Source organism: Prunus persica, chromosome G1, assembly GCF_000346465.2.
Source record: "Prunus persica cultivar Lovell chromosome G1, Prunus_persica_NCBIv2, whole genome shotgun sequence".
Taxonomy (NCBI): Eukaryota; Viridiplantae; Streptophyta; class Magnoliopsida; order Rosales; family Rosaceae; genus Prunus; species Prunus persica.
The window spans coordinates 34,980,334-35,005,267 of NC_034009.1; the positions used below are offsets into that span (position 1 = coordinate 34,980,334).

Below are 24,934 nucleotides of genomic sequence, written 5' to 3' on the forward strand. Positions count from 1 at the left end.
ACGCTTGTGTATTAAAGAATGCCTCTCAAAGCATCTGAGAATGTTTCGAGAGTCGTATGAAGAAAAACTCTCACGTACAATTTTATTTTTAGAAGGTTAGTTGTTTCTAAGCAATGCAAAGCTAACATTTCTTTAATAAATAGATATCAAGATCATTTCGACGTAATATAGAAGATATCGCTTGTAAATCGCAATCAGAATCAAACCAGTTGGAGGAAAATTCGATCCCATGCATCCATTATCAATATCTCCTTTCCTTGAAAAGGTGTTCATTTTTTCCGGGAACTTCCAACCAAAGATAAAGTTGACGTCTAGTGGCACAGAAAAGAAGAACACAAACATGATAAAACTGATGCCGCATGCAGCCATACGCACGTATGCTATATATGGGACACAGATCCCACACGCCTTTGAATTCAGATAAAACTTTACAAATGTATGAACAAGATACACGGTTGCTTGAGCCTAATTAGTTTTTGGAAAGGATTAAAAAACTACAGTTAGCTTAGCTCAGCTAGAAGATTATTGAGATGATGACGTTTTATGTATGACATAATTTGGTCTTATAAAAATTATATCCACCAACCTTTGTTTAATTAATTTGTATTACCAAAATTGATACCCATATATTTCAAATTTGACCCGTAATTTAAATAATTGTTGGAATCTTTGTATACAAAGACCATAATGCTTTCACTATTGTGCAAGATATATATATATATATATATAATTTTTTTTTTCTATTGATACTGACAAAAAAATTAGTTTATGTTTTGGCTTGATTATTATATATGGTTCAATAATTCAAAGACTACAACATAATTAAAAGAAAGACTGAATTGTACTACTTTGGTCTCCGCGAGGTTTTCTTCCACGTTGTGATGTCATACAAAAATCAATAATATATACCATGATTGCATTGCCACAAGGATATTATTCTTCTTATATAACGTGTGAAATGAAAATGACCATTAGTGTAGTGATTTAAAATAATTGATTTTTTAGGAAAAGTTTTGAGTTCGAGTTCTAACATTCGTGTAGTGTGTGTGAATTTAATATATTATTTAAATTATGATGTGTTTTCAAGGGTTTACTCAGTACGTGTAACGAGAGTATCCAAAGAGTTAAAGTGGAGTGTGACTCCTTTATTGCAGTCTCTTTAATTAATGGAGAGACTAGGCCTAATCACCCTCTCTCTAGCCTTATCCATGATTGCTAGGACCTGATTTTGCTTGACTGGGACTGTTCCATTTCTCATATTCATAGAGAACAAAACTATGTTGCTGACCATATGGCACATATGGGTGAAAACTCCAATTTGGGTTATCAAGTTGTTGATCTTCCTCCTCCTTCTATTGTAAACCTCTTGGCAAATGATTCTGTTAGGATGACCACTGCTAGGCTTGTTCCAGTATAGTTTTTTTTTTTTTTTTTTTCTGGTTTTTTCTTGGGCTTCGGTCCTCCCTGTAACCGGAAAAAAAGAAGAGGCAAAAATAGTTAGGTGGCCGACAAAAACTTGGGGAAAAAAACCATGTGATCCAATTTTGGTGTCACATTTTCCAGTTTCCAGCAATCCAATTTCGGCAGCCATGTCCACACTTCACACTGCAGTGTGCCCGAATTTCAAGTCAAGGTCGAGTGGGTCAAAATGGATCCATAATTTTTTTCAGGAATTGAACTGTTTCCCTACATTAATTCAAGGCCTCCTTTATTAGTTATTGACATATGATATACATGATGATCAGAAGTCAGTCGATTCTTCTGACCTCTTCATATAAGTATCAATCATGTTCAATTTTTGTACGCAATCTTTTAAGGGAATTTTAACTTTTCACACTGCAAGTCTCTGGCCATTTCACATTGCATTTGCCTCCTCAACCTCAAGGTGTTGTCGGTCCAGTTAAGTCGGTTTTGGGGTTTCGGATTTTGCTTCCACTTGTTAATTAAGTTACCCAGAAAAGGAGAATGTTATCAATATCGATCGTTATGAATTCATCATTGTAAATTAGCAAGAAATTATCACGATATTTTTTTAATGATTACAGTCTACTACGTACAAAAACATCAAAAGAGGTCAACATCAATGGATAAGGTCGTACGCCTAGCCGAAAGGCCATTGGGTGAATTAAAAAAAAAGGGGTTCATACATAAGCAAATTAATAAAATTAATAAAAAAAGAGGGTTCATGCATAGCCGAAAGGCCATTGTGATCTTTTTTTTTTTTTTCCTTCATAGAAATAAGGAAAAGTCTAAATTATTTTGACTAAACGACCGACTAATTTACGAATCAAGTTTGAACTAACATGTACGCACTGAAAATGAAAACAAGAAGTCACCTTGTTTTTTCTTCATAGAAATAAGGGTGACCCCTAAAAGACACGTAAAAATAAAAAAACTGGAGAAAGCAAAGCAAAAATATTAACAAAAAAGTCTGAGGTTGGTTGAAAGTTGGAGCTTAGCTTGATGTAATTTCAAAACCGTGTTTTTCCGCCGTCCCAGTAGTCATGTCCGTGTGTAGCTGTGGCTTTTGATCAGTCAATTTTGACAAAGAAGACCCTCAAGGAGAAAGAGTGGCCAACATGCCAACATGCCAACATGCCAACATGTATATTATAATTATAATTATAATTTTATCTTCTAGCAATAGTGGGAACCTTGACCTTGACTTCAAGACCGACATGGCTTTTTTCATGCCCCGTCGCCATCTCTCTCTCTTTCTCTCTCTACAAACGTTGATTTTTATAGATAGAGATACAAACTACGAGATGACAATCGCAGGAAAGTCCTTGAATGTCTTCTCTCTCTCTCATAAGCCTCTCTTTCCTCCCACTTTCCCTTCCCAACATCAAATTCTTTCTTATTGTCCTTCTCCCATCTCTCTTGCTCTCTATATAACTGCTAAGGACTGGTTTTCCTTTCAATACTGAAAAGAAAGATTTCGATCGATATATAGAGAGCTCAACTGATAATAATTCAAGCTTTTTTTGTCGTCAGCAATGGACTCAGAATGGGTGAACACTTCTCTCGGCCTCAATGTTATTCCTTTCCACCCTGCTAGTGATGATCAAGCTCCTGTGAAGGTGAGCTTTGTTTCTGCTGCCTTATATTTGGTTTGAGGTCTCTTGCTAGCTAATTAATTAAGTTCTAATTGGAACCTCTAATTAATATTCAAATCTACTTTTTTATTATTATCAGAAGCAACAAGAGCTTGAAGGGGATTATGCTAAAGTATTTGAAGGCCATGCATCTGTGAAACAAGAGGTGAGCTAATGCTTTTGAACGTTAATTTCTACTTCAAACCCTCAAGCTAGAAATCAAAGCCACTAATTAATCTCTTTTGCTTAACTATTTAATTAAGAAACTAATAAGATTAGCGTCTTCTTTGATTTGATGGATATGTTGAAGCAGGCAGCAGCTAGCCATGTATTGACTGAAGAGTTGAATAGGATAAGTTTGGAGAACAAGAAGCTGACTGAGATGCTTACCGCTCTCTGTGAAAACTACACCAATTTGCAATCCCATGTGAAGGAGTTGATGACCGCCAAGCAGCAAAGCTCTGATCAAAACGATTTGGCTACAAACTTCAACAAGAAGCGAAAACCGGACAGCGAAGACTACAGAAACATGATTGGATTAACTAGTCCTGGGACTAATACTGAGACCAGCTCCATCAGTGATGAAGAGTACCCATGTAAGAGGCCGAAGGAGAACATGAACTTGAAGATTTCTAAGGTTTATGTACGCACTGAAGCCTCTGATACACGCCTGGTAAGCCCTAATTATATTAATTAAATTTATCGTAATTAACCCAATGCATTGCTTGAGATTTGATGCTGAAAAGTTGTCCAAAATATTAATTTCAGATTGTGAAGGATGGATATCAATGGAGAAAATATGGTCAAAAGGTCACCAGAGATAACCCATCTCCTAGGGCTTACTACAAGTGCTCCTTTGCCCCAAGTTGCCCAGTTAAAAAGAAGGTACTTCATTAAATTCAACCCCAATCTCCTTTTTTTCTTTTTTCTTTTTTTTTTTGTTTTTTTTGTTTTTTTGTCCTTTCCTCCTCACTTCTCATAAAGAAGAAATAATATTGATATATTTGTTAATGTTTTTATTTTCAGGTGCAAAAAAGTGCGGAAAATCCATGTTTGTTGGTGGCTACATATGAAGGAGAACATAACCACATGCACCCTGAAACCAGAGCTGAAGTAACATTGATAGGCTCAATATCTCCAAACCAGCAGCTTAGTCCGCTTTCTCCATCCATGGCCAAGAGAACATCGCCAGTTCCAACTTTCTCATGTGACAAAAATAATAATCTGAGCCCCCGAGAAATCGAAGGCGCTCCACCGGCTTTCCAACAGTTCTTGGTCCAACAAATGGCTTCTTCCTTGACCAAAGATCCCAATTTCGCATCTGCACTTGCTGCTGCCATTTCAGGAAGATTTTCAGACCATTCTCGGATGGGAAATTGGTGAAAATCAAACCCAATAAGGAAAAAAAAGACGAAAAATTAGAGCTTTGTATACCCGATTATTATCACTTAGATTGAGTTCTTAATTTGCTGGTTTTCTCCTATTTGGATTTAATTTTATTTACATATCATTTGAGAGTTGTAGAGAGTTGTAGAGAGTTGTAAAGTGCAAGGATATGTAAATAGAATTATGAAATCATCATGAATGAAGAAAAAAGATTAGTTGTTCTTTACTGAAGTAGCACACTCTTGTACTATCTCTGGTGGTGGTGTTGTACTAGACCCCTTTCAAAATCAAGATCATTAGATTGGAATTGCTGAGAATAATCCCACACACAACAATTTTCTTCCTCTTAGAAAAATCAACGAGAAAGTAAGCAGGAATTTCCAAGAAAAATACGAAAACCCCGACGATAAAAATATATATATAAACGACTTCATCGGTGGTGGTCTTATCAGAGAAATAAATAATTTATTATTATTAATTATTGTGCTGAAATGTTTGAACAAGAATTCGAACACTTGTAGCAGCTAATTAAGGCATACAGGAAAAGTAAAAGAGTGCATCAACATCACGATCAGACTAATAATGAACAAGAAAATATAATGACTATTGTAATGTAGCTACAAATTGACTTTTGCTATCCTTACTTTAAGTTTTAGTCCCGATGCAGCCGTACAAATTGACCAAAGAACTTGATCCTATATACTTTCCAAAATTTCTTTGAAAAATTATAGAAAAATCAGTGTATAAAGAAGTGTGTGGATAAGCATTTTTTAATGGGAAACATTTTTGTTCATTACTTTAACCCAAAATGTACTCATTACTCTTTTTAACATTTGACACGTCTCTATTAACACAACCATGATTTCATAAATACAAAATAAAGAGTTAACTATGGTTATGTCAATAGACACTTGTCAAGTGTTGAGAAAGATAATAAGAATACCCCTTGAGTTAAAGTGGTGAGCAAAAATATTTCCTTTTTTATATATTCTTTTTATTTTTATGTATGGAGAATTTTTATTTGACATGAACTCTTTTATTTCCTTTGCCTTTGTAAAGTATATGTTATGAATTTTTTTAAATGAGAGCAATTTTCGTATAACTTAAAATTGCTCTCTCTATCTTTATTTCTTATTTGAGTAACATATTTAAAATATGGAATTTAACATTTATTTGTAAAGTTATCTTTTAAAAAAAATTCAATTTCTCTTATAATTTTAGAAATGACTACTTGATAGAATTTAAAGTGGGGATTTATGATTTTCAAATTCCATGTTTTTTCTCACGCGGAATTTCTAAAATTTTACCTTTTTAAAAAAAAATTCAAAACATGAGAATTGGTTCATGTTAATTTAGAAATTTTAACTTTTCTCAAAATTTCAAATTTATTTTCCTTGTCCAAATGCATTGATATATTCGAAAATTCAAATTATAGAGGTAGCTAGTTATATAGGAAAGGAAAGTCATGGAAATGTAATTAATGAATGATTAAGTCTTTGGCTTTGGCTTCTAGGTCTTGTTTCTTTTATGACCACCAGTGAAAGTCTTTACACGTGAAAACGATTTGTTCGTAGTGGACTGTCTACTTGAGAAGAGCCACCCCAACGTAACATCAAGTGGCCCTTTGGCACTAAGGGGGGTGTATTCAATTCATACTTATAAAGAATTTTTTAAAGTAAGTGATTTTCATAGAGTTGACAATTTTTTAAATACTTTCATAGAGTTGATAAAAGTCACTAGTAAATTGACAAGACTTTTGCTCTTAACAATGAGCCTTAAAAGTATAGAAAAGTCATTCATTTAATAAGCTTTTTAAAAGTCATTAGCTTTTTGGATACCACTAAACTTTTAAATGCTTTTTACAAGTCATAACTGGATACTACCAAACTTTTAAATACTTTTTAAAAGTCACAATTGAATACCACTAGACTTTTATATCCTCCTTAAAAGTCTAAATTGAATACCTCCAGACTTTTAAACTCTATAAAAGTCATTAACACCCCCCCAAGTAAGAACTACCCACTAATTCATAGCACTTGCATGACTTGTGGCTTTCGTGATCATGCATGACGAATTTCTAGAAAATGATGACCTTGAGTTGATGTGATCTTTTTAAATGTTTTAAATTTATAAAAATAAAAACTTTAGGGGTCGTGTGGGAGCATATATTTTCGTCTCCAATCAGGGCACGCCACGTGGAAAAGAAGATTATCTCTTTAATTAATTAATTAAACCAGTTTATCTGGCTAATTAATTAATTGTGATAAATATCTTAATTAATATGATATTATCTTTATTTAAAGAGATAATATCATTAATTAAGATATTATCCTAATAAAGAGAAGATAATATCATTTAAATCATATATTATCTTTTTAAGAGATAATATCATTTAATTCAGATATTATCTTCTTAAGAGATAATATATATTTAATTCAGATATTATCAGGCCCAACTCGATTCCTACGAAACCCTAGCCCCGAGGCTCCTATAAATAGACAACCTCATTCATCATTCAAGGTACATCTAAACCTACTCCTTATACCCGAGAAAAATACCCGAAGCTCTCTCTCCCTCTCCACTCTCCATATTTTCTCTCCACGGCTCCGGCCACCACACACGGCTCCGGCCACCCGGTTTACACCTTACATAAAACTCCGTACCCTTTGCTTAGCTATTATTTTCCTACAAACACTCGAACTAACTTAGGCATCGGAGGGCCTTTGGCCAACACCCCCCTGGTGTGGTCTATTTACTCCAGTCTTTTTTACAGGAATAGAGGAAGAGAGAGAAGGAAGATCGAAGGTTGAAGGATCTAGAAGCGAATATTCTCCCGTGAGATTATTTGCACAAATATTTGGTGCTTTCATTGAGAGCACGAGTTATACTCAACGCGTGCTCAAGGAATCCATTCCTCTTATTTTCCAATCCACCGAAGCCTTCCAAACAACCATGGTTGGAAGCAAGCGCACGAGGAGCAAAACCGCCGCTATGGCTCAATCCGTGACGGCCCAAAGCTACTCCTCCCACGATCCTACGATCGACATGGCGGCCCCACCACCTCTCGCCACCATGAACCCTCAACAGCCACCCCATGTGACTGGAACCACCCTGCCACCTACCGGACTCACAGCGAGGACCACCGCACCGGCCTCCGCCGCCGACGTACCATCTCCAGGCCCCGTGGCCGGACCTAGCCACCTTCATAGCACCGCCACCGAGCATGGTGGAACCTCACATCCAGTTGGGCTCACTACCACCGCCGACTTTGGCCCAATCTTGGAGCATCTTCAACCATTCCCTCCATTGCCTCCACGTCGACGCATGCTCCCACGCACACATCCAACGAAACCCTAGCCCGTGTGCAATTGGGCTCTACACATTTCTCTCCTCCCGATCCACGAAGTCAAGTAGACCTTAATCTGAGAGTTGACCAGCTAACTCAAAGAATGGACGACCAAAACAATTTGATGAGGCAGCTCCTCAACCAAATAAACTTGGCTCAAAACCTTGGCCTTGGACAACAGGGTGAAGAGAGAAGGATAAACGAACGCGCCGATAGGCAGTTCGGCGGGAACCAAGCAGGTTGAGCAGGAGTAAGCAGACAAGGAAATGCGCAACAACGAGATCAGCTCGCGGACATGTCGCAAGCATCCGCAAGCCATATTCATAGCAGACGAAGTTTCCCATCCAGATTGAATTTAAAGACCAACGTGCGCGAAAGGCTGGGCCCAAGACCTGACATCCACGCTCGCCTAGGCCAGCATGAAGACGTTTATGAAAGGCTAGGCTCCCAGGGAGGTCAACTTAACGGCCATCGAGACGAGGAACGAGAAGAAAGGCGCTCCGCTGCCTGTTCACAGAGAAATATTCATGAAAGGATAGGCCCCCAGGGAGGTCAACTCGACAATCATCACAATGAGGACCGTGAAGAAAGGCGCTTCGCTACTCGCTCTCGAAGAACTAATTCTCGTCGGCAAACTACTGGAAATCCCTCGCAAGCGCAGTCCACCAACACGCCTCCTAGACAGCGCAACCGAAAAGGTTGACCCTCGCAAGCCAATGAGGAAGTCAATCAACATCATCTAAATCACGAAGGCCATCAACATGACCGACTAGCCATGCGTGCAGAAGACGTTGAAAATCTTGTGAATAACCGACTTCGAGACTTAAAGATTGGCGGAAATTTCGAATATGCACTACGATTGAGGTAGACCAAGCAAACTCCTCACCTTTCACCGCCAAAATCGAGCAGGCTGCTCCCCCGAAAAGATTCTCAACGCCCTCTTTCACATGTTTCAAAGGCGATTCCAACCCTGAAAGTCATCTGAAGCACTTCAAGAGCCTTATGATCCTCTACAAAGCCGAAGACGTGCTAATGTGCAAGGTGTTTGCAATGACTTTGCGAGGAGCAGCTCAGGATTGGTTCCATACCCTGCCATCTGGGTCGATCAACAGCTTCAAGGAGCTTACTTACGTCTTCACTAAAGAATACACTTCTTATCGGACGATCAAGAAGAACCCTGACCATCTGTTCAACCTGCGCAAGAAGCCCGAGGAATCCCTTCGAGATTACATCAAGAGGTTCAAACCAGAAAAGGCCAACATCGTAGGGTGCGATGACTAAATCGCATCCTCTGCATTCAAGAAAGGTCTTCCAGCAGAACATGACTTATACCGCGAGCTGACTATCACTCCCAGCCAGACTCTGGCAGAGGTCTTCGTGACCACAGAACGCTACGCACTCTGGGATGACGATCGAATCACCGCGAAGAAGTCCACTGAGCAGGAAGATCGACCGGCTAAACGGGCAGAACAAAGAGGCGACAGGCTTGGCAGCAGGGACAAAGACAAAGGCAAGTCACGCCCACAAAGAGAGGCCACGACGAAAGAGAACTACACCAAGTTCTCTATCCCTATACATCAAATTTTAGCCCAAGTAAAGAACAGACCTTGGGTAAAAAGACCGCCACCCTTGAAAGGAGATCCAGACAAGAGGGATACTAGAAAATATTGTGCCTTCCATGCGACACATGGGCACAATACGAATAATTGCTTTGCTTGGAAAGCGCATCTCGAAGAACTCGTGAGAGAAGGTCATTGCACGGAGTTCATCGCGAAGCAGGCCATCCAGCAGATAGAAGACCGCGATACCGCCAAAGAGCCACCCCAGAAGGTCATAAGGATTAACACAATCCTAGCCGACTCCGAGGAGTCTGGACTGACCAACAAAGAAAAGAAGAGGAAGATCAAACAGGCTACTATGATCTCCCAAGTCTCAACTAGCCTCTCACTGGCAGAAGACGATCCCGTGATCGGCTTTCAAAAGAAAGACTTAATCGGCCTTGATCTACCGCACAACGACGCCCTTGTCATCAACATTCAAATCGCTCAGGCCATGGTCGACCGAGTCCATGCAGATGAATGCAGTGCAGCCAACATCCTACAATTGGCAGTCGTCCAACATATGGGCTTAGAGGCAAAGATCAATAAATCAGCTAAGTCGCTGACTGGTTTCAATGGCGCAACGACGGTTACCGTGGGCACGATAGATCTCGACATCTACTCTCCACCTGTAATCAGGTCGCAAACGTTCATGGTCATTGATGAAGTCTCACCCTACAATGGCATTCTAGGCAGACCATGGATCGGCAAGATCAACGCCATCACCTCTGCCGTACATCAGAAGATTCGCTACCCAATCCCTGGGGGCGGTATCGGCCAGATCAACAGCGATCAGGCAATAGCAAGAAAATGCTCAGCTCAAGGTCTAAAGAAAGGCGAGCAAACACAGTTCCTCCCTGTGAATCAGGCAGACCTAAAGGGAGTAGAACAAGCATAGGAGAAAGCAGATCCAGTTCCTGAAAGCCGAGCAGACCAGAAAAGAAAAGGAAAGGCTACTCCCCAATAGCAATCAAAGAATCAGGACCAAGTCGAGGGAATCCGTCCGAAGGTCTCTCCTGAAGAAGGATGGAAGCCCGAAGAGGACGTTGAGCTAGTACCCCTTGATCCTGACAAGTCAGAGAGAAAAGCACGGATCGGCTCGCGCCTATGCCATGAGGAAAAGATAGAGCTTGCAGCCTTCCTCCGGAACAACAAAGACGTATTTGCATGGTCGCCATCCCACATGCTTGGCATCGATCCCCAGATCATCTGCCACCGACTACACGTCAACCCAGCCATTAAACCTGTAGCGCAGAAGAGACGCAACTTCGCCCCCGAGCGGGTTGCCATCATTGAAGCCGAGATCAATGAGCTTCTAGCTGCTGGTTTCATCGAAGAAGTCTCCTACGCAGAATGGCTGGCGAACGTTGTTCTAGTGGCAAAGAAAGATAAAGGTCTGTGGAGAGTGTGCGTCGACTACACCGACCTCAACAAGGCATGCCCTAAAGACAACATTCCACTACCTAGAATTGATCAGCTCGTCGATTCAACTTCCGGCAACCAACTGCTGAGCTTCATGGACGCCTACTCTGGCTACAACCAAATCATGATGCATGAAGATGACAAGGCTAAAACCTCTTTCATCATCGAAAGAGGTACATATTGCTACAAAGTCATGCTTTTTGGGCTGAAGAACGCCGGAGCAACCTACCAAAGGCTGCTGAACAAAATTTTCAAGGAGCAAATCGGCAAGACTATGGAGGTCTACGTAGACGACATGCTAGCTCCCGAGCGAGCAGACCACGTCAAGAACCTTGCCAAGGCATTCAGCCTACTCCGAAAATACAACATGAAGTTGAACCCGAGCAAATGCACGTTTGGAGTCTCGTCCGACCGATTCCTGGGATACTTAGTCACCCAAAGAGGAATTGAGGCACATCCAAATCAAATCAAGGCTATACTCAACATGAAGTCACCTGCCACAACAAAGGAGATACAAAGTCTAACGGGTAGGGTGGCAGCTCTCAACCGATTCCTCTCAAGATCTACCAACAAGTGCAGACCATTTTTTAAAGCCTTGTAGAAAGGACACAGGGACAAGTGGGATGACGAGTGCGAAGTAGCTTTTCAAAACTTGAAAACCTACCTCACTTCACCTCCCTTACTCTCAAAACCGATACCAGGCGAAGACTTGTACATCTACCTGGCGGTGTCCGACTCAGCTTTCAGCTCTTCTCGGATGAGAGCTCAGCTCAGCTCTCATCCGAGAAGAGCTAGGGGCACAACATCCGGTATTCTACACTTCAAAAGCTCTCCTCGACGCAGAGACTCGCTATCCGAAAATGGAGAAGCTCATTTTTTCGCTTGTAGTTTCCGCGAGAAAACTAAGGCCCTACGACCAAGCACACCGGATAATTGTCATGACAGAATTTCCTTTGAGATCGATTCTCCACAGCCCCGACGCTTCTCAGTGACTCATGAAATGGGCTATCGAACTCAGTCAATACGACCTCCTCTACCGGCCGAAGACTGCTATAAAAGCCCAAGCTTTAGCAGATTTTGTTGTAGAGTTTACTCCGACAACCGAAGAAGAGAAGATGGTCACAAAAAGCAAGGAAAAAGCAGACGACACCTCCCCTGCCGATTCAAACCTACCTAACGACATGTAGCAATTGCATGTAGACGGAGCATCAAATCACAAAGGAGCAGGGGCAGACGTCGTCATAATCACCCCAGATGGAACCTTGTTGGAACAAACCATCACACTAGGCTTTTCTGCTTCAAACAACGAGGCAGAATATGAGGCATTGCTCGCAGGACTGCGCCTAGCAAAAGAACTGACGATCAAGAGATTAGCCATCTACTCAGACTCTCAGCTGATCACGAATCAAGCCTCAGGCGAGTATATGACAAAGCATCCAAGAATGATCCAGTACCTCGACAAAGTCCAAGGACTTCTGAAAGAATTTCCTACTTTCACCATCCAACAAGTTCCACGGGCAGAGAACACCCATGCAGATGCGTTGGCAAGCCTAGGATCAGCGCTGGACACCCAGTTCAGACGCTCCATCCCAGTCGAACACCTTGACCGACCAAGCATCGAAGAAACAAAGCCAATCGACTCAATGCAGATCGATGAAGACCCCAGCTGGCAACACCCCATCATCGACTACTTGGTGAATGAAAATCTGCCAACGGATAAGTCCGAAGCTAGGAAGGTCCAACAGAAAGCCGCGAGATATTACATGCAAGGCGACAAGCTCATTCGCAGATCATACTCCGGCCCTCATCTCACTTGCATAAAGTACCCTCAAACACTTGAGGTCCTCTGCAAAATTCATGACGACGAGTGTGGCAACCACTCTGGGGGCAGGTCACTCGCCCAGAAGGCTCTAAACGTAGGCTATTTCTGGCCTACTATGCGCCATGACTCCACTGAATATGTCAAAAGATGTGATCGCTGTCAACGGTACAAACCAGTTCCTAATCTGCCTGCCGAAATCTACCATCCGCAGAACAGTCCGTGGCCTTTCATGCAATGGGTCATCGACTTAGTAGGCCCCATGCCAACGGCACCTGCCAAGAAAGAAATGATGATCGTCGCCACTGATTACTTTACTAAATGGATCGAGGCCGAAGCTCTATCATCTACTAAAGAAGATGATGTGGAACGATTTATCTGGAGAAACATTATATGCCGGTTTGGCTGCCCACAATCACTAGTTACTGACAATGGCTCGCAATTCATCGGCAAGCAGATCACTGCCTTCTTCAAAAAGTATGGCATCAAGCAGCATCTATCTACCACAAGATATCCTCAAGGCAACGGCCAGGCCGAGGCATCCAATAAAATAATATTGGACTGTCTAAAGAAGAGATTAGAAGGCGCCGAAAGAAAATGGGTAGATGAGCTCCCTGGTGTACTATGGGCTTATCGCACCACCAAGCGAAGATCAACTGGCGAAACCCCGTTTTCCCTCGCCTATGGAACTGAAGCGATCATTCCTCCTCACATCACTGTCCCCTCTATAGGCATCGAAGTGGGCAGTATTGAGCAGAACTCCGAGCAGATGAGACTCAACCTTGACTTACTTGAAGGCGAGCGCGAGAAGGCCATTGTCCGAGTCGCCTCCTATCAACAGCGGTTGAAGTCTTACTATGACAAAAGAGCCAAGATCAAACAGTTTCAACCAGGCGACGTTGTGCTAAGAAAGGCCTTCATCACTGCATAAAGACAAGGGTCTAAAAAGATGAAACCCAATTGGGAAGGACCTTACATAATCAGCCAGTCCGGGGGCAGAGGAAGCTATACGCTTGACACCATGGAAGGGAAGGACATTCCGCGACAATGGAACGCCTACCATCTCCAAAGATACTACCTATGAAGCTTACTCCTACCTGCTCAGTCCCCAGCAGACGGCTGAGTACTGCGCATTTCTGAAAAAGAGAAGCAACTACTGCAAATTCCAGAATGTGCCACAACAAAAGACAGTTGCCCATAAGTAGCGTCCTTCGGGAGACGCAGGGCAACAACTAGAAGCGTCTTTCGGGAGACGCAGCCCGCAAATAAGCGTCCTAAGGGAGACGCAGGGTGCGCCAGGAATTTCCTAAAGGAGGTATCCAGGTTCCTATCCATTTCCTAAGGGAGGCAGGATAGCCAAACAGTTGCCCATAAAAAGCGTCCTAAGGGAGACGCAGCCCACAAAGCAGCATCCTAAGAGGGTTGCAGGGTGCGCCAGGAATTTCCTAAGGGAGGTATCCAAGTTCCTATCCGTTTCCTAAGGGGGGCAGGATAGCCAAACAGTTGTCCATAAAAAGCATCCTAAGGGAGACGCAGGGCGACGACCAAAAGCGTCATTCGGGAGACGCAGCTTGCAAAACAGCGTCCTAAGGGAGACGCATGGTGCGCCAGGAGTTTCTTAAAAGGGGATCACCATGCTCTCTGCGGGAAATATCCAGGTTCCTATCCGTTTCCTAAGGAAGGCAGGATAGTCAAAAAAGTTGTCCATAAAAAGCGTCCTAAGGGAGACGCAGGGCGACGACCAAAAGCGTCATTCGGGAGACGCAGCCCACAAAGCAGCATCCTAAGGGGGTTGCAGGGTGCGCCAGAAATTTCCTAAGGGAGGTATCCAGGTTCCTATCCGTTTCCTAAGGGGGCAGGATAGTCAGACAGTTGTCCATAAGCAGCGTCCTATGGGAGACGCAGGGCAACGACCAGAAGCGTCTTAAAGCGTTTTTTGGAAAAATGCAGAATACGCCCGGAGTCCCTCAAGGGGGACCCTGGCTTTTGCCGAAATCCCAAGGGAAATACACAGCAGGACACTAATCGGTTACTCAAGCAGTTCACAAAACAATGTGCAAATTGAAGTTGAAAAAATAAAGACTGAAATTTTCATAGCAAAGCGACCAACCGGCCAAGTTCAAACAAAAAGAAGATGGTCAAAACAAGACCAATTATTCCAAACAAAAAGCAGACTACAAAAGCTGAAAAGAAATAAAGAAGTCTTCGTCTACTCCGAAACGCCAGCAGAAGACCCCTGATCTGCAGCCTCTTCAGCGTCCACCTGATCAGCCACACTCTCAGCAGCTCCGCATGCATGATCTACGACGTCTGCCACCGCCTCATCAGCTGCATCATCCTCTGCTCCATCTTCTTCATCTACTGCCTCTTCAGCCACCTGCTCTTCAGCTCCTTCGGTGTTCGCAGCATTAGCCTCCTCACCTTGCACAGGAGGCAAGTCAGGATAGAGCATCTCGATGTCTTCATCTCCAATGGCATAGAAGGGATCATATCCAATTGTGCAGTCCAAGTAGCCCAACTTGTACGCATCCATGACAGCTTCAGACTTGGATTCTTCAGCAGACTTATGATAGGCGTGAAATCTAGCCAAAAGCTTGTCATAACTATGAGAGATGTCGGCATTCTTGCGCTCAAGGCGGAAATAAGCATCTTTTCGACTTGCCAAGTCAACAGCAGAAGAGCCGAGCTCAGAATCTTTCTCAGTAAGGGAACTCTTCAACTCAGATATCATCGCCCGTAAATCAGACGTCTTCTTCTCATAACGAGCCTGTTCGGCAGAAAGCCTGCTAGCCAGCTCAGCATTCTTCTTCTCCAACTCACTAAGCTGAGCAGAAGAGGGGGCAACAGCAGACGACGAGTTCCGGATGGTCTCCGCAGCAAAAACCACTCCTTTTTGAAGCAGATGAAATGTTGTTTCTCTTTGTTTTTCCAAGGAAAGACTTGAAAAAGTACCGAGATCACCAGCCTGACGGACTTGATCAACCAGCTCAGCACAAGCGGATGGACTTGATAGAAAGTGCGTCTTGAGCAGATCAGACACACTCGCATCCCCTGTAGGGCTAGGCTTGTCCACCTTTGGATCAGCAGCTGATGTTGCAGAAGAACCTTTTCCCCGAGCAGATGACTCTCTTGCTTTCTTAGCCTCTGCCAACCTTACTTCCAAAGGAACTGACGACGATGAATCCACTCCACTTGACTGCTCGTGACTCAACAACTGAAACATGATGGTTGGATGGATGAGCAGACCGCCCAGATCGACTTCCACTCTTCGACTGATGTAGACGACCTGAACTTCGGAGATGAGCATCTGCACCTCTTTGCTTCTCAACTGGTGAGCTAGATCGCACACGAACTATTTCGCAGAGCAGATCATGATCTCCAAACTCGTCAGCAAGAGGCTTAAGGGGAACATCCTTAATGTTGCGCATAGCACCAATCTTCTTGCTATCTGCACCAACAAGATGTTTGACCCTGGCAGATGACGTGGGAATAGCTCATACTTGGGTCTTCTCAGCAGAAGGGAGCCTTGGCTTCTTTCTCAATAGAGACACATTCCTCGCCCTTAAGGAAGTAGACATCGGCCTTCCTTTTTTGTGGGGGTTCAGCAGAGCACTCATCCTGTTCAGCAGAGCACTCTTCTTGTGCAGCAGGCAAATCATCAGGGTTCGGACCGTCCTGTTTCCATCTCTCGACATCCTCAGCAAAGGGCAGTCCACCAACTTCCTCCTAATTATCGCTCGGCAGCCACCAGCAGCCACCACTGCTCCAATCATCTTTGGCAACCAGTCACGACGACAACCAGCCTATTCCCACCCAGCTGGTCCCTGCCGCGAAAAGGGGAAGATGAAGAAAAAATTTACGTGCTCGACTTACTTTGGGATGCACGGCAACTCCTCTCTTCGACAAGCAGTACAAAACTCTCCAAGATCTTTCTCAAGCTAGAAAGTAGAGAAGTTAAGTTTGCAATGTGAGAAAGAGTGAAGAGAAGCCCTGTATTTATACAGGTTGGACAACCCGGGTCAAGAAGGAATCACAAACTCATTCCTCCTGGGAATCCAACTCCAACTACAGTCAGAAGCCTGCACCAATTGGGAATCCGATCTGCGAAGGAGTCCAACTCACATAATAAAGCCCAGACATAGTTGGAGAGCCCGAAAAAAAAATTAATTTCATCTCCTACATGCCACACAAGCGCCATGCAGAAGCTGGGGGCATTTGTGGGAGCATATATTTTCGTCTCCAATCAGGGCACGCCACGTGGAAAAGAAGATTATCTCTTTAATTAATTAATTAAACCAGTTTATCTGGCTAATTAATTAATTGTGATAAATATCTTAATTAATATGATATTATCTTTATTTAAAGAGATAATATCATTAATTAAGATATTATCCTAATAAAGAGAAGATAATATCATTTAAATCATATATTATCTTTTTAAGAGATAATATCATTTAATTCAGATATTATCTTCTTAAGAGATAATATATATTTAATTCAGATATTATCAGGCCCAACTCGATTCCTACAAAACCCTAGCCCTGAGGCTCCTATAAATAGACAACCTCATTCATCATTCAAGGTACATCTAAACCTACTCCTTATACCCGAGAAAAATACCCGAAGCTCTCTCTCCCTCTCCACTCTCCATATTTTCTCTCCACGGCTCCGGCCACCACACACGGCTCCGGCCACCCAGTTTACATTCTACATAAATCTCCGTACCCTTTGCTTAGCTATTGTTTTCCTACAAACACTCGAACTAACTTAGGCATCGGAGGGCCTTTGGCCAACACCCCCCTGGTGTGGTCTATTTACTCCAGTCTTTTTTACAGGAATCGAGGAAGAGAGAGAAGGAAGATCGAAGGTTGAAGGATCTAGAAGCGAATATTCTCCCGTGAGATTATTTGCACAAACAGGTCGTTTGATGAGAGTGAGGATGAGAGGGGATTATGGGAGGGAGGAGTAACAAAAATAAAAATAATTTCAAATAGATTTCAGTTTTTAGTTTTTGTTATTCATCCTTCCTCCTATCCTCCACTCTCATCTTCCCTCTCAATCCCATATTCACTTTTGTTCTCACTCCTTCCTTTTCCTCTATACTAAATCATAAAAAATGAAAACTACAAACTAAAACTGAAATACTTATCAAATGGGCCCTTAATGTCCAAAAAGGACATCAAATTCAATTGTAAACAGGCGGGCACACACACTAAGCCGATAAACTAGTCTAACATACATTTACAATTGAGAGACAATTCTAAAATCAAACTCATATGTCTAATTCTAAAGTCATACTTATTTATATACATGATTAAATGACGCAAACAAACAATCCTACACCATTCTGTCTTGTAAATGAGTTTTTAACACAAATAAGCATGACCTTTTCTGCAATTTGATTGTTAAGCTTGGTCTTAATTTGGCCATTATTTATTTGAAATTAGTGGTGAAAAATACAAGAATATAGGATGACTCTTACACTTCACCAGAACAAAAACAAAAAACAAAAAATCTCTTGTACAAGTAGCCGCGGGAGACGAAATGAATTGGAGCCTTTGAAGGCATCGAAGGGTGAGGACTGAAGAGGAGGTTTCGTGCATGAACTGATGAGCTCTTGCTCTTGTTGCTTTAACCTTTTAGGTGGTTGACTTCGACGACCATTGACCTCTGAATATGTAAACAAAGACTTTTTGTGTGTTTGAGTCCTTGTGGGCCGTACGCCACACTCTACTCTTCATTATTTAATTAATATTTTGTAGCCTCTTATTTATTCCCATTGGGCATTGCCCACTTTGCTCTCTATCAGCCCATGATATATTGACATGTGAGAGAGAACTAGAACTATAACTTTGCTCTTTATCAACCTCACGGCCTATATCATTGGACTTTTCTGCCCAAAATTATATATATATATATATATTTAATAATATTAAAAAAAGCAAACTTTCCTGCCCACAAAAAAACAAAAATTTGCACTTTTTCGATTGACCCCATCTCCATATGCTATTTCATGAGTCGGTCTAATATGAAGAATGATGAAGAGATTATTGATTGAGAATATGTCTTACTAGTTACCACATTATGATTAGCTAGCCAACTCGAAAGTAAAAATATCAATTGTTGTTTGATTAATCAGGGTTAAAAATAAAGGAGTTTCATTAATATACTCAAAATAAGGGCTAAAATTATACAAAAAACCCCACATAGAATTAATGCATTTTAGAAACACACACAAAACTCATTTACTACATAAGAAATAAGTGTTTAAGTTCTTATAAATTACATAACTGCCATTAATCAACTAAAAAAAGAAGACCAACAAAAAAAACTTAAATAGCACCAAAACAAGCCCAGCCGAATTTTATAAAAATACCCAAACAATTCATTACAAACAAAAGGTCTTGAAAACCGTAGTTTCATTAACGTGTCATGTTAATTAATGACTGTAATGTTCCACACCTTTACTGTCATGTTGATTAATTGTTGTAATATTCCAATTTAGGGTAATAACACTGCTCTGTCATGTTGATTAATGGCTGTAATGTTCCAGTGTAAGGTAATAACACTGCTAGTTTCCTATAACATTTTATTTCTAATGCATGTTTACCCCTGTAATGTTCCAATGTAGGGTAATAACACTGCTAGTTTCCTATGATCCTATTTCTAATGCATGTCTACCCATGTAATGTTTCAGTCTAGAGTAATAACACTGCTAGTTTACTGTCATATTGATTAATAGCTGTAATGTTCCAATCTAGGTAATAACACTGCTAGTTTTGTCATGTTGATTAATGGTCGTAATGTTCCAGTTTAGGGTAATAACAATACTAGTTTCATATGACATCCTACTCCTGTAATGTTCTAGTCTAGGGTAATAACACTGCTAGTTTTCTATAATATTATATCTCTAATGCATATCTACCCCTGTAATGTTTTAGTCTAGGGTAATAACACTGCTATTTCCTATGACATCCTATTTCTAATGCATGTTTACCCCTGTAATGTTCCAGTCTAGGGTAATAACACTGCTAGTTTACTGTCATGTTGATTAATGCTTGTCATGTTGCTATTTCTAATACATGTCCACTAAAGAAAAGATGAAGAAAGAACAAACCAGACCAACTCAAAACAAGTCGAGCCCAGATTGTTAATACTATTATAGAAGTATATTGTTAATACTCTGTCATAGAAGTACATTGTTTATACTATGACATAGAAGTACATTGTTAAACAAAAATGAGATTCATAACTGAAATAGTAACAAAAGTTAAATCGATCATCAAAGCTTAAAATACATTTTGAAAACCAACTAAAATCCGAAGAGAAACACATAATTGAAGCAAAAGATCAAAAATCTCAAGTCCAAACTAAACGACGACGACGACGACGATAACGACAACGACGATGTGGCAAAAGAGGAGTAGAGCTAAGAGCATCTGATCGAGGTTTGTTCGAGGTCTTGAACAATCAGAAAAAAAAAATCAATAGAAACACGATTTTAGAACAAGAAATCAAAGGTGAAATATTGGAAATTGTAGATTAAAGATAAAGAATATAGTTGGATCTTAGATTGAGCTTCAATGGAAGCTCCTCTTGCTCCAACACCAGAGAAAAGGAGAAAATAAATTTGATTTTGTTTTTTGGCAGATCTGGGCATATTTGATTTTATGGCAAATTTGATTTTTTGGCAGATCTGGGCAGATCTGATTTTCCTCTCTTATATCCATAGTACAAGGACAATATAGGTATTTAACACACACAAATAAACTAAAAAACAACTATTAAATTAAAAAAAATTGACAGCTGTCAATTTTTGAGTTTTTTTTTGGTGTGTTTATAGTTTTTAAATTGTATAGGGTTTCTTTATAAAACTATGTCTGAGATTGGGTATATAATTAAATTTCTATAAAAATAAATGGCCTAGAGAGAGTACTCATCTAATTGAAGATATTGGTATGATAACATTGTCAAAATCATTTTCGAATAACCAAAAATGTTTTATCGAGTATTTAGTTTGAACAGTCTCGTTCTCTTGGACTCTTATGGTCACCCACCCTTAAATCTAATCTAAAGATTAAGAAAAAATTAGTTTAAAAATCAATATTAACATTTTATTTTAACTTAAATCCAAACTAGAAGGTACAAAAAAAAAAAAAATTGTTGCTTAAACTAAACACATCCCCATCCCAGTGGTAGAAAAATCAAGACCGTGTTGTTGCACCATTCCTGCCGACACCCACCTCCGCCTTCGGCGTCGCAGATAGGGACGGACCCACAGTGGGGTCAATGGGGTCAAACGACCGTATGGACTCCATGAAAGCAAGGTAGAAGGTCCCTTTGAATTGGGGTGTGACCCCATGAATGGCTGAAGGGAAGAGTTGCAGATACTGAGGAAGAAGAAGCTGAACAGGAAATCTGTTTTTTTGTTTTAAAGAAGCTGACCAAAACGGCGTCGTTTTGGCCCAGCTTCTAATTTTTTTAAAAAAACAGGCTGGCCAAAACAGTGTCGTTTTGGACCAGCCCAGCGTATTTTTTTTTAAAACACGCTGGCCAAAACGGCGTCGTTTTGGACCAGCAGCGAATTTTTTTTAAAAACTAGCTGGCCAAAACGCCGTCGTTTTGGACCAGCAGTAACGATTTTTTTTTTTAAAGACCTGGCCAAAACGACGTCGTTTTGGTCCAGGTCTTTATAAAAAAAAAAAAAATTAGAACAGATTGTATAGCTACTGCACAGACCTTCCTCCCGAGTTTTCATCTCCAAAACACCTATTTTCTAAACCCTCAAACCTAAATTCCCAATCTCCACCCCCAACAAACCTTTAACCCTCTTCCCCACCAAGCCTTTAAGCCCCAAATCCTCCATTGTACACTATGACCCTACGACATAAAATTCCTGAGTCCTTCCTGGTCGCAGACAATTCAGAACCACCCATGCCCTCATATTCTCAACGAGCATGATTTATTGTTCTCTTCATTAAATATTTATTAATTAAATTTGCCGTTTGCTTCATCTTGTATACTGTGCTATTGAGAATTGGTCATCATCGTCCATACCAACAACAGCCACTGCCGATGTTGTGTGGTTCTCATAAGCAATATCATAATTGTGACGATCATATACTGAAAATTGAGTAAATGTGTTTTAGTTTCAGCGACATTTTTTTTTACCTTTTCGTTTTGATTTAAGTTAAAATAAAATGTTAATATTGATTTTTAAACTAGTTGTTTTCTCAACTTTTAGATTAGATCTAAAAGTAGATGACCATAAGTCTCTTAGATCATAAGAGTCCAAAAAAATGAGACTGTTAGTTTGAAATAGATAAGAATAATTTAAAAGATTAGAGAAGGTTGTTAAAGATGAATATACAGAAAAACATATATTTAAGAGATGACTCTAATGATTGATATAATCAGGAGTACTTTTAACATTGTCAAAATCGTTTTCGACTTAAGTATTTGAAATAGATAAGAATAATTTTTGAAGGTCATAGAAGGTTGTTGTAGGTGAATATATATATCAAAACGTGAGTCAATAATAATACTATTAATAAAGAGTTTCATATCTGAAACAAGCAAAGCATGGTTTGTTTGTTTTTATGATGTTTTTATTCTTAGGAAATTAAAAGGCAAAAGATCGACGAGCGGGAATTCATAAGAAAAATAAAAGTGAGCCACCTAATAAAGGAAGACCATAAAACACACCGTCAAGATTCAAAAAGGCTCTCAAACAAACACGCATGACCCCACCATTACCATGGCAGAAAGAAAAAAACATATCTTTCTTTCATATTTGGGAGGAATTTGGTCTAGTCTCTCACTGTTGACGTCAGCCTGATGACGTAGGTGATAGGCGTCATGATTCTTACGAATTCTCCGTATTTTTTTCCAACCCAAGGATTTGATTTGAATATAAATTCTCCATACCCAGGCAGAAACTGATGAAGACCATAACCAAAAGCAGTTAGCAGCCACCCACTAAAACTGGAGCAAATTGCTAAATTGGTCTTTGCTTGTATATTTATGTCTATGTGGAAATCAACTGTGAAAGTTCCTTGAATTTATAACTTGATTATTTTCCAACTTTCATCACGGTATAAATAAAGGATTTTCCATCGTATGATTTCATATTGTCCTGTGGCTCTTGAAATCTTGATGAACATGGATGATCATACCCCTACCAAAAGAAAGGTAATTAACATGGATATGCTATCATGTTTCCTGCATCGAGATCCTCTGTTCGAATTCCCTTTTCAAATATCGTTTGTATCAAATATATGAGGTTTCTTTCTTGGCTTTTGATATGAAAATATGTTTGCATGTTGGCTTTAGCATAATTTGATTTTTTGTTTTGTTTTTGTTTTTGTTTGATGAGCAGGTGGATGCTCTCCAACAAGACTTGCTGCGTCTGCGAAAAGAGAATGAAGCTCTGCGATTCTTGCTTACAGCTATGACCACCAAATGCAACACACTTGAGCAGCTAATCCGAGAGAAAAACAGTGAACGAAATGATCAGTTTCCGGTTGCTCAGAAGACAACACAGTTTCTTGTGAGAACCGACTCCAAAGACAACACCCTAGTAAGTCTAAACGCTAATCAGTTGGTAAGTTAATACCCCAAAATACACCGTTTACTAATATTATCTGTGAATTAAATGATTAGATTGTGAAAGATGGATATCAATGGAGGAAATACGGACAGAAGGTTACGAAAGACAACCCATCATCCCCTCGAGCTTATTTCAAGTGTTCCTTGGCTCCTCGATGTCCAGTCAAGAAGAAGGTAACCTACGCTATACGCTAGAATCCTTTGTTTTTGCTTTGAATTTTCCAGAGAAATTAACATTAATTTTATATATCATTTTACTAGTCAGAGTTTTGAATTCGGACCAAAATTTTGGATAGATCTGGTTTTAGTCATGACATGAGTTGCTCACGTAAATGACTGATCACCAACTGGCTAAGCTTCCATGCATATTTATTATTAATAAATGCTCTATAAAACAATGCAGAATTTTAAAAAAATTAATAATATAAAAAGGCAAAATTTCGCATATTAATTTGTTTGAATATGTATGTATTTTAGGTGCAGAGATGCATGGTGGATAAGTCTCTTCTTGTGGCAACATATGAAGGACAGCACAACCATGAAGCCATCAATGGCTCACCACTTGGACAATTTTCATGTTCATCATCCACAGCTGTTCATAATAATAATATTATTATTAATCCTATTAATTTTCCTTCGCATGGTACCTCAGCAGATATTAATAATAATGATGTCATAAATATTGTTAGCCCTTCGAATTCTTCTCGGCCGGTGCCTATCACCCTTGATCTGACACTCTCGGGATCCACGAGCAATCAAGAAAATAATAGATCAGCTGGAAGCCCTCAAAACTCATCATCAAGTGCCCAGAACATCGACTGTGAAAGTAGAATTGAAGATTACGTTGCTTATTTAACCAAAGATCATAATTTCACACAAGCTTTGGCTGCTGCAGTTGCAAGCTCCATTACAAGACCTTCTGCAGACAGACAAAACCAGTGAACTTTCAACTTAGCCTAGAATTGCAAGACTTCTGTAAGCAATAGCTTCTTTTGTTGTCTTCCTCTCATTGAGAAAACCAAGAGTTATTTCCTTGTACTGTTTTTTGCTGGTCTGATGAGGATGATCATTCGTTTTAGTGTTGTTTGGGAGGTGTTGATGTAAGATTTCTACATGCTTGCTTTTGTTTTTTCTTTTACATTGTACTTTTTTTTGGGAAGAAAATAGTACCCAAAGAAAAAAAACGTCTTAATACTACCATATCCATTAATGAAAACCTAGTACAGTTGTATACATGATGAGAAAGTTTTGATGAAGCAGGGCATAAACTAACGTCCCTTGCTCACACTCATCTGATCAAACCACATGTGAATACTCAAACACAAAATCTCGAGTGCATAATTGAATATTCGAACACAAAACCTCGAGTGAATAATTGAATATTCTCACTTGAGTCACAAATCCATTATACGTAGTGCCAGAGTGTTTCACACTCCTTGATAGTACTGGGGAAACGATTGAACACGTGTGCACACAATGACATGAGAGTGGTTGGAGGACATACGTCATTGAAATTGGACTAGGGTTTTAGTTATTGGATTAATTATTTTCACTATGTCACTATCTATCTGATTCATAATAATACCTACCTAATGTTGTGACAAATGCAGTTGACTCGATAACCAAGCCAAAGACCAAAAACCTACCAAGCATGTGGCTC

General features: G+C 40.3%; 4 protein-coding genes across 4 annotated transcripts; all 4 read left to right on the forward strand.

The window, feature by feature from the left end:
• LOC18789733 (WRKY transcription factor 18) lies at positions 2,787–4,713 on the forward strand. The gene is made up of 5 exons (XM_020555808.1): positions 2,787–3,080; positions 3,196–3,261; positions 3,409–3,768; positions 3,864–3,980; positions 4,122–4,713. Exons 1-5 carry the CDS (start codon positions 2,997–2,999, stop codon positions 4,476–4,478), a joined length of 984 nt encoding a protein of 327 aa, XP_020411397.1. The 5' UTR covers positions 2,787–2,996; the 3' UTR covers positions 4,479–4,713.
• Positions 8,123–10,323, forward strand: LOC109947333. Its single transcript, XM_020557278.1, has 3 exons — positions 8,123–8,525; positions 8,657–9,095; positions 9,183–10,323. Exons 1-3 carry the CDS (start codon positions 8,123–8,125, stop codon positions 10,321–10,323), a joined length of 1,983 nt encoding a protein of 660 aa, XP_020412867.1.
• Positions 10,609–13,597, forward strand: LOC109947338. Its single transcript, XM_020557285.1, has 3 exons — positions 10,609–10,819; positions 12,048–12,919; positions 13,124–13,597. The coding sequence occupies exons 1-3, from the start codon at positions 10,609–10,611 to the stop codon at positions 13,595–13,597; spliced, it is 1,557 nt and encodes a 518-aa protein (XP_020412874.1).
• On the forward strand, positions 22,624–24,494 carry LOC18789136 (probable WRKY transcription factor 40). Its single transcript, XM_007222815.2, has 4 exons — positions 22,624–22,857; positions 23,045–23,245; positions 23,329–23,448; positions 23,752–24,494. Exons 1-4 carry the CDS (start codon positions 22,786–22,788, stop codon positions 24,214–24,216), a joined length of 858 nt encoding a protein of 285 aa, XP_007222877.2. The 5' UTR covers positions 22,624–22,785; the 3' UTR covers positions 24,217–24,494.

Coding starts and splice junctions, on each gene's coding strand:
- LOC18789733 (XM_020555808.1), top strand. CDS start 2,997: ATGGACTCAGAATGGGTGAACACTTCTCTCGGCCTCAATGTTATTCCT. Junction 3,262..3,408: donor ATGCATCTGTGAAACAAGAG/GTGAGCTAATGC, acceptor ATGTTGAAGCAG/GCAGCAGCTAGCCATGTATT. Junction 3,769..3,863: donor AAGCCTCTGATACACGCCTG/GTAAGCCCTAAT, acceptor TATTAATTTCAG/ATTGTGAAGGATGGATATCA.
- LOC109947333 (XM_020557278.1), top strand. CDS start 8,123: ATGTCGCAAGCATCCGCAAGCCATATTCATAGCAGACGAAGTTTCCCA. Junction 8,526..8,656: donor TAGACAGCGCAACCGAAAAG/GTTGACCCTCGC, acceptor CGAGACTTAAAG/ATTGGCGGAAATTTCGAATA. Junction 9,096..9,182: donor GAAAAGGCCAACATCGTAGG/GTGCGATGACTA, acceptor TATCACTCCCAG/CCAGACTCTGGCAGAGGTCT.
- LOC109947338 (XM_020557285.1), top strand. CDS start 10,609: ATGCTTGGCATCGATCCCCAGATCATCTGCCACCGACTACACGTCAAC. Junction 10,820..12,047: donor AGTGGCAAAGAAAGATAAAG/GTCTGTGGAGAG, acceptor AATTGCATGTAG/ACGGAGCATCAAATCACAAA. Junction 12,920..13,123: donor TGCAATGGGTCATCGACTTA/GTAGGCCCCATG, acceptor ATCGGCAAGCAG/ATCACTGCCTTCTTCAAAAA.
- LOC18789136 (XM_007222815.2), top strand. CDS start 22,786: ATGATTTCATATTGTCCTGTGGCTCTTGAAATCTTGATGAACATGGAT. Junction 22,858..23,044: donor ATACCCCTACCAAAAGAAAG/GTAATTAACATG, acceptor TTTGATGAGCAG/GTGGATGCTCTCCAACAAGA. Junction 23,449..23,751: donor GATGTCCAGTCAAGAAGAAG/GTAACCTACGCT, acceptor TATGTATTTTAG/GTGCAGAGATGCATGGTGGA.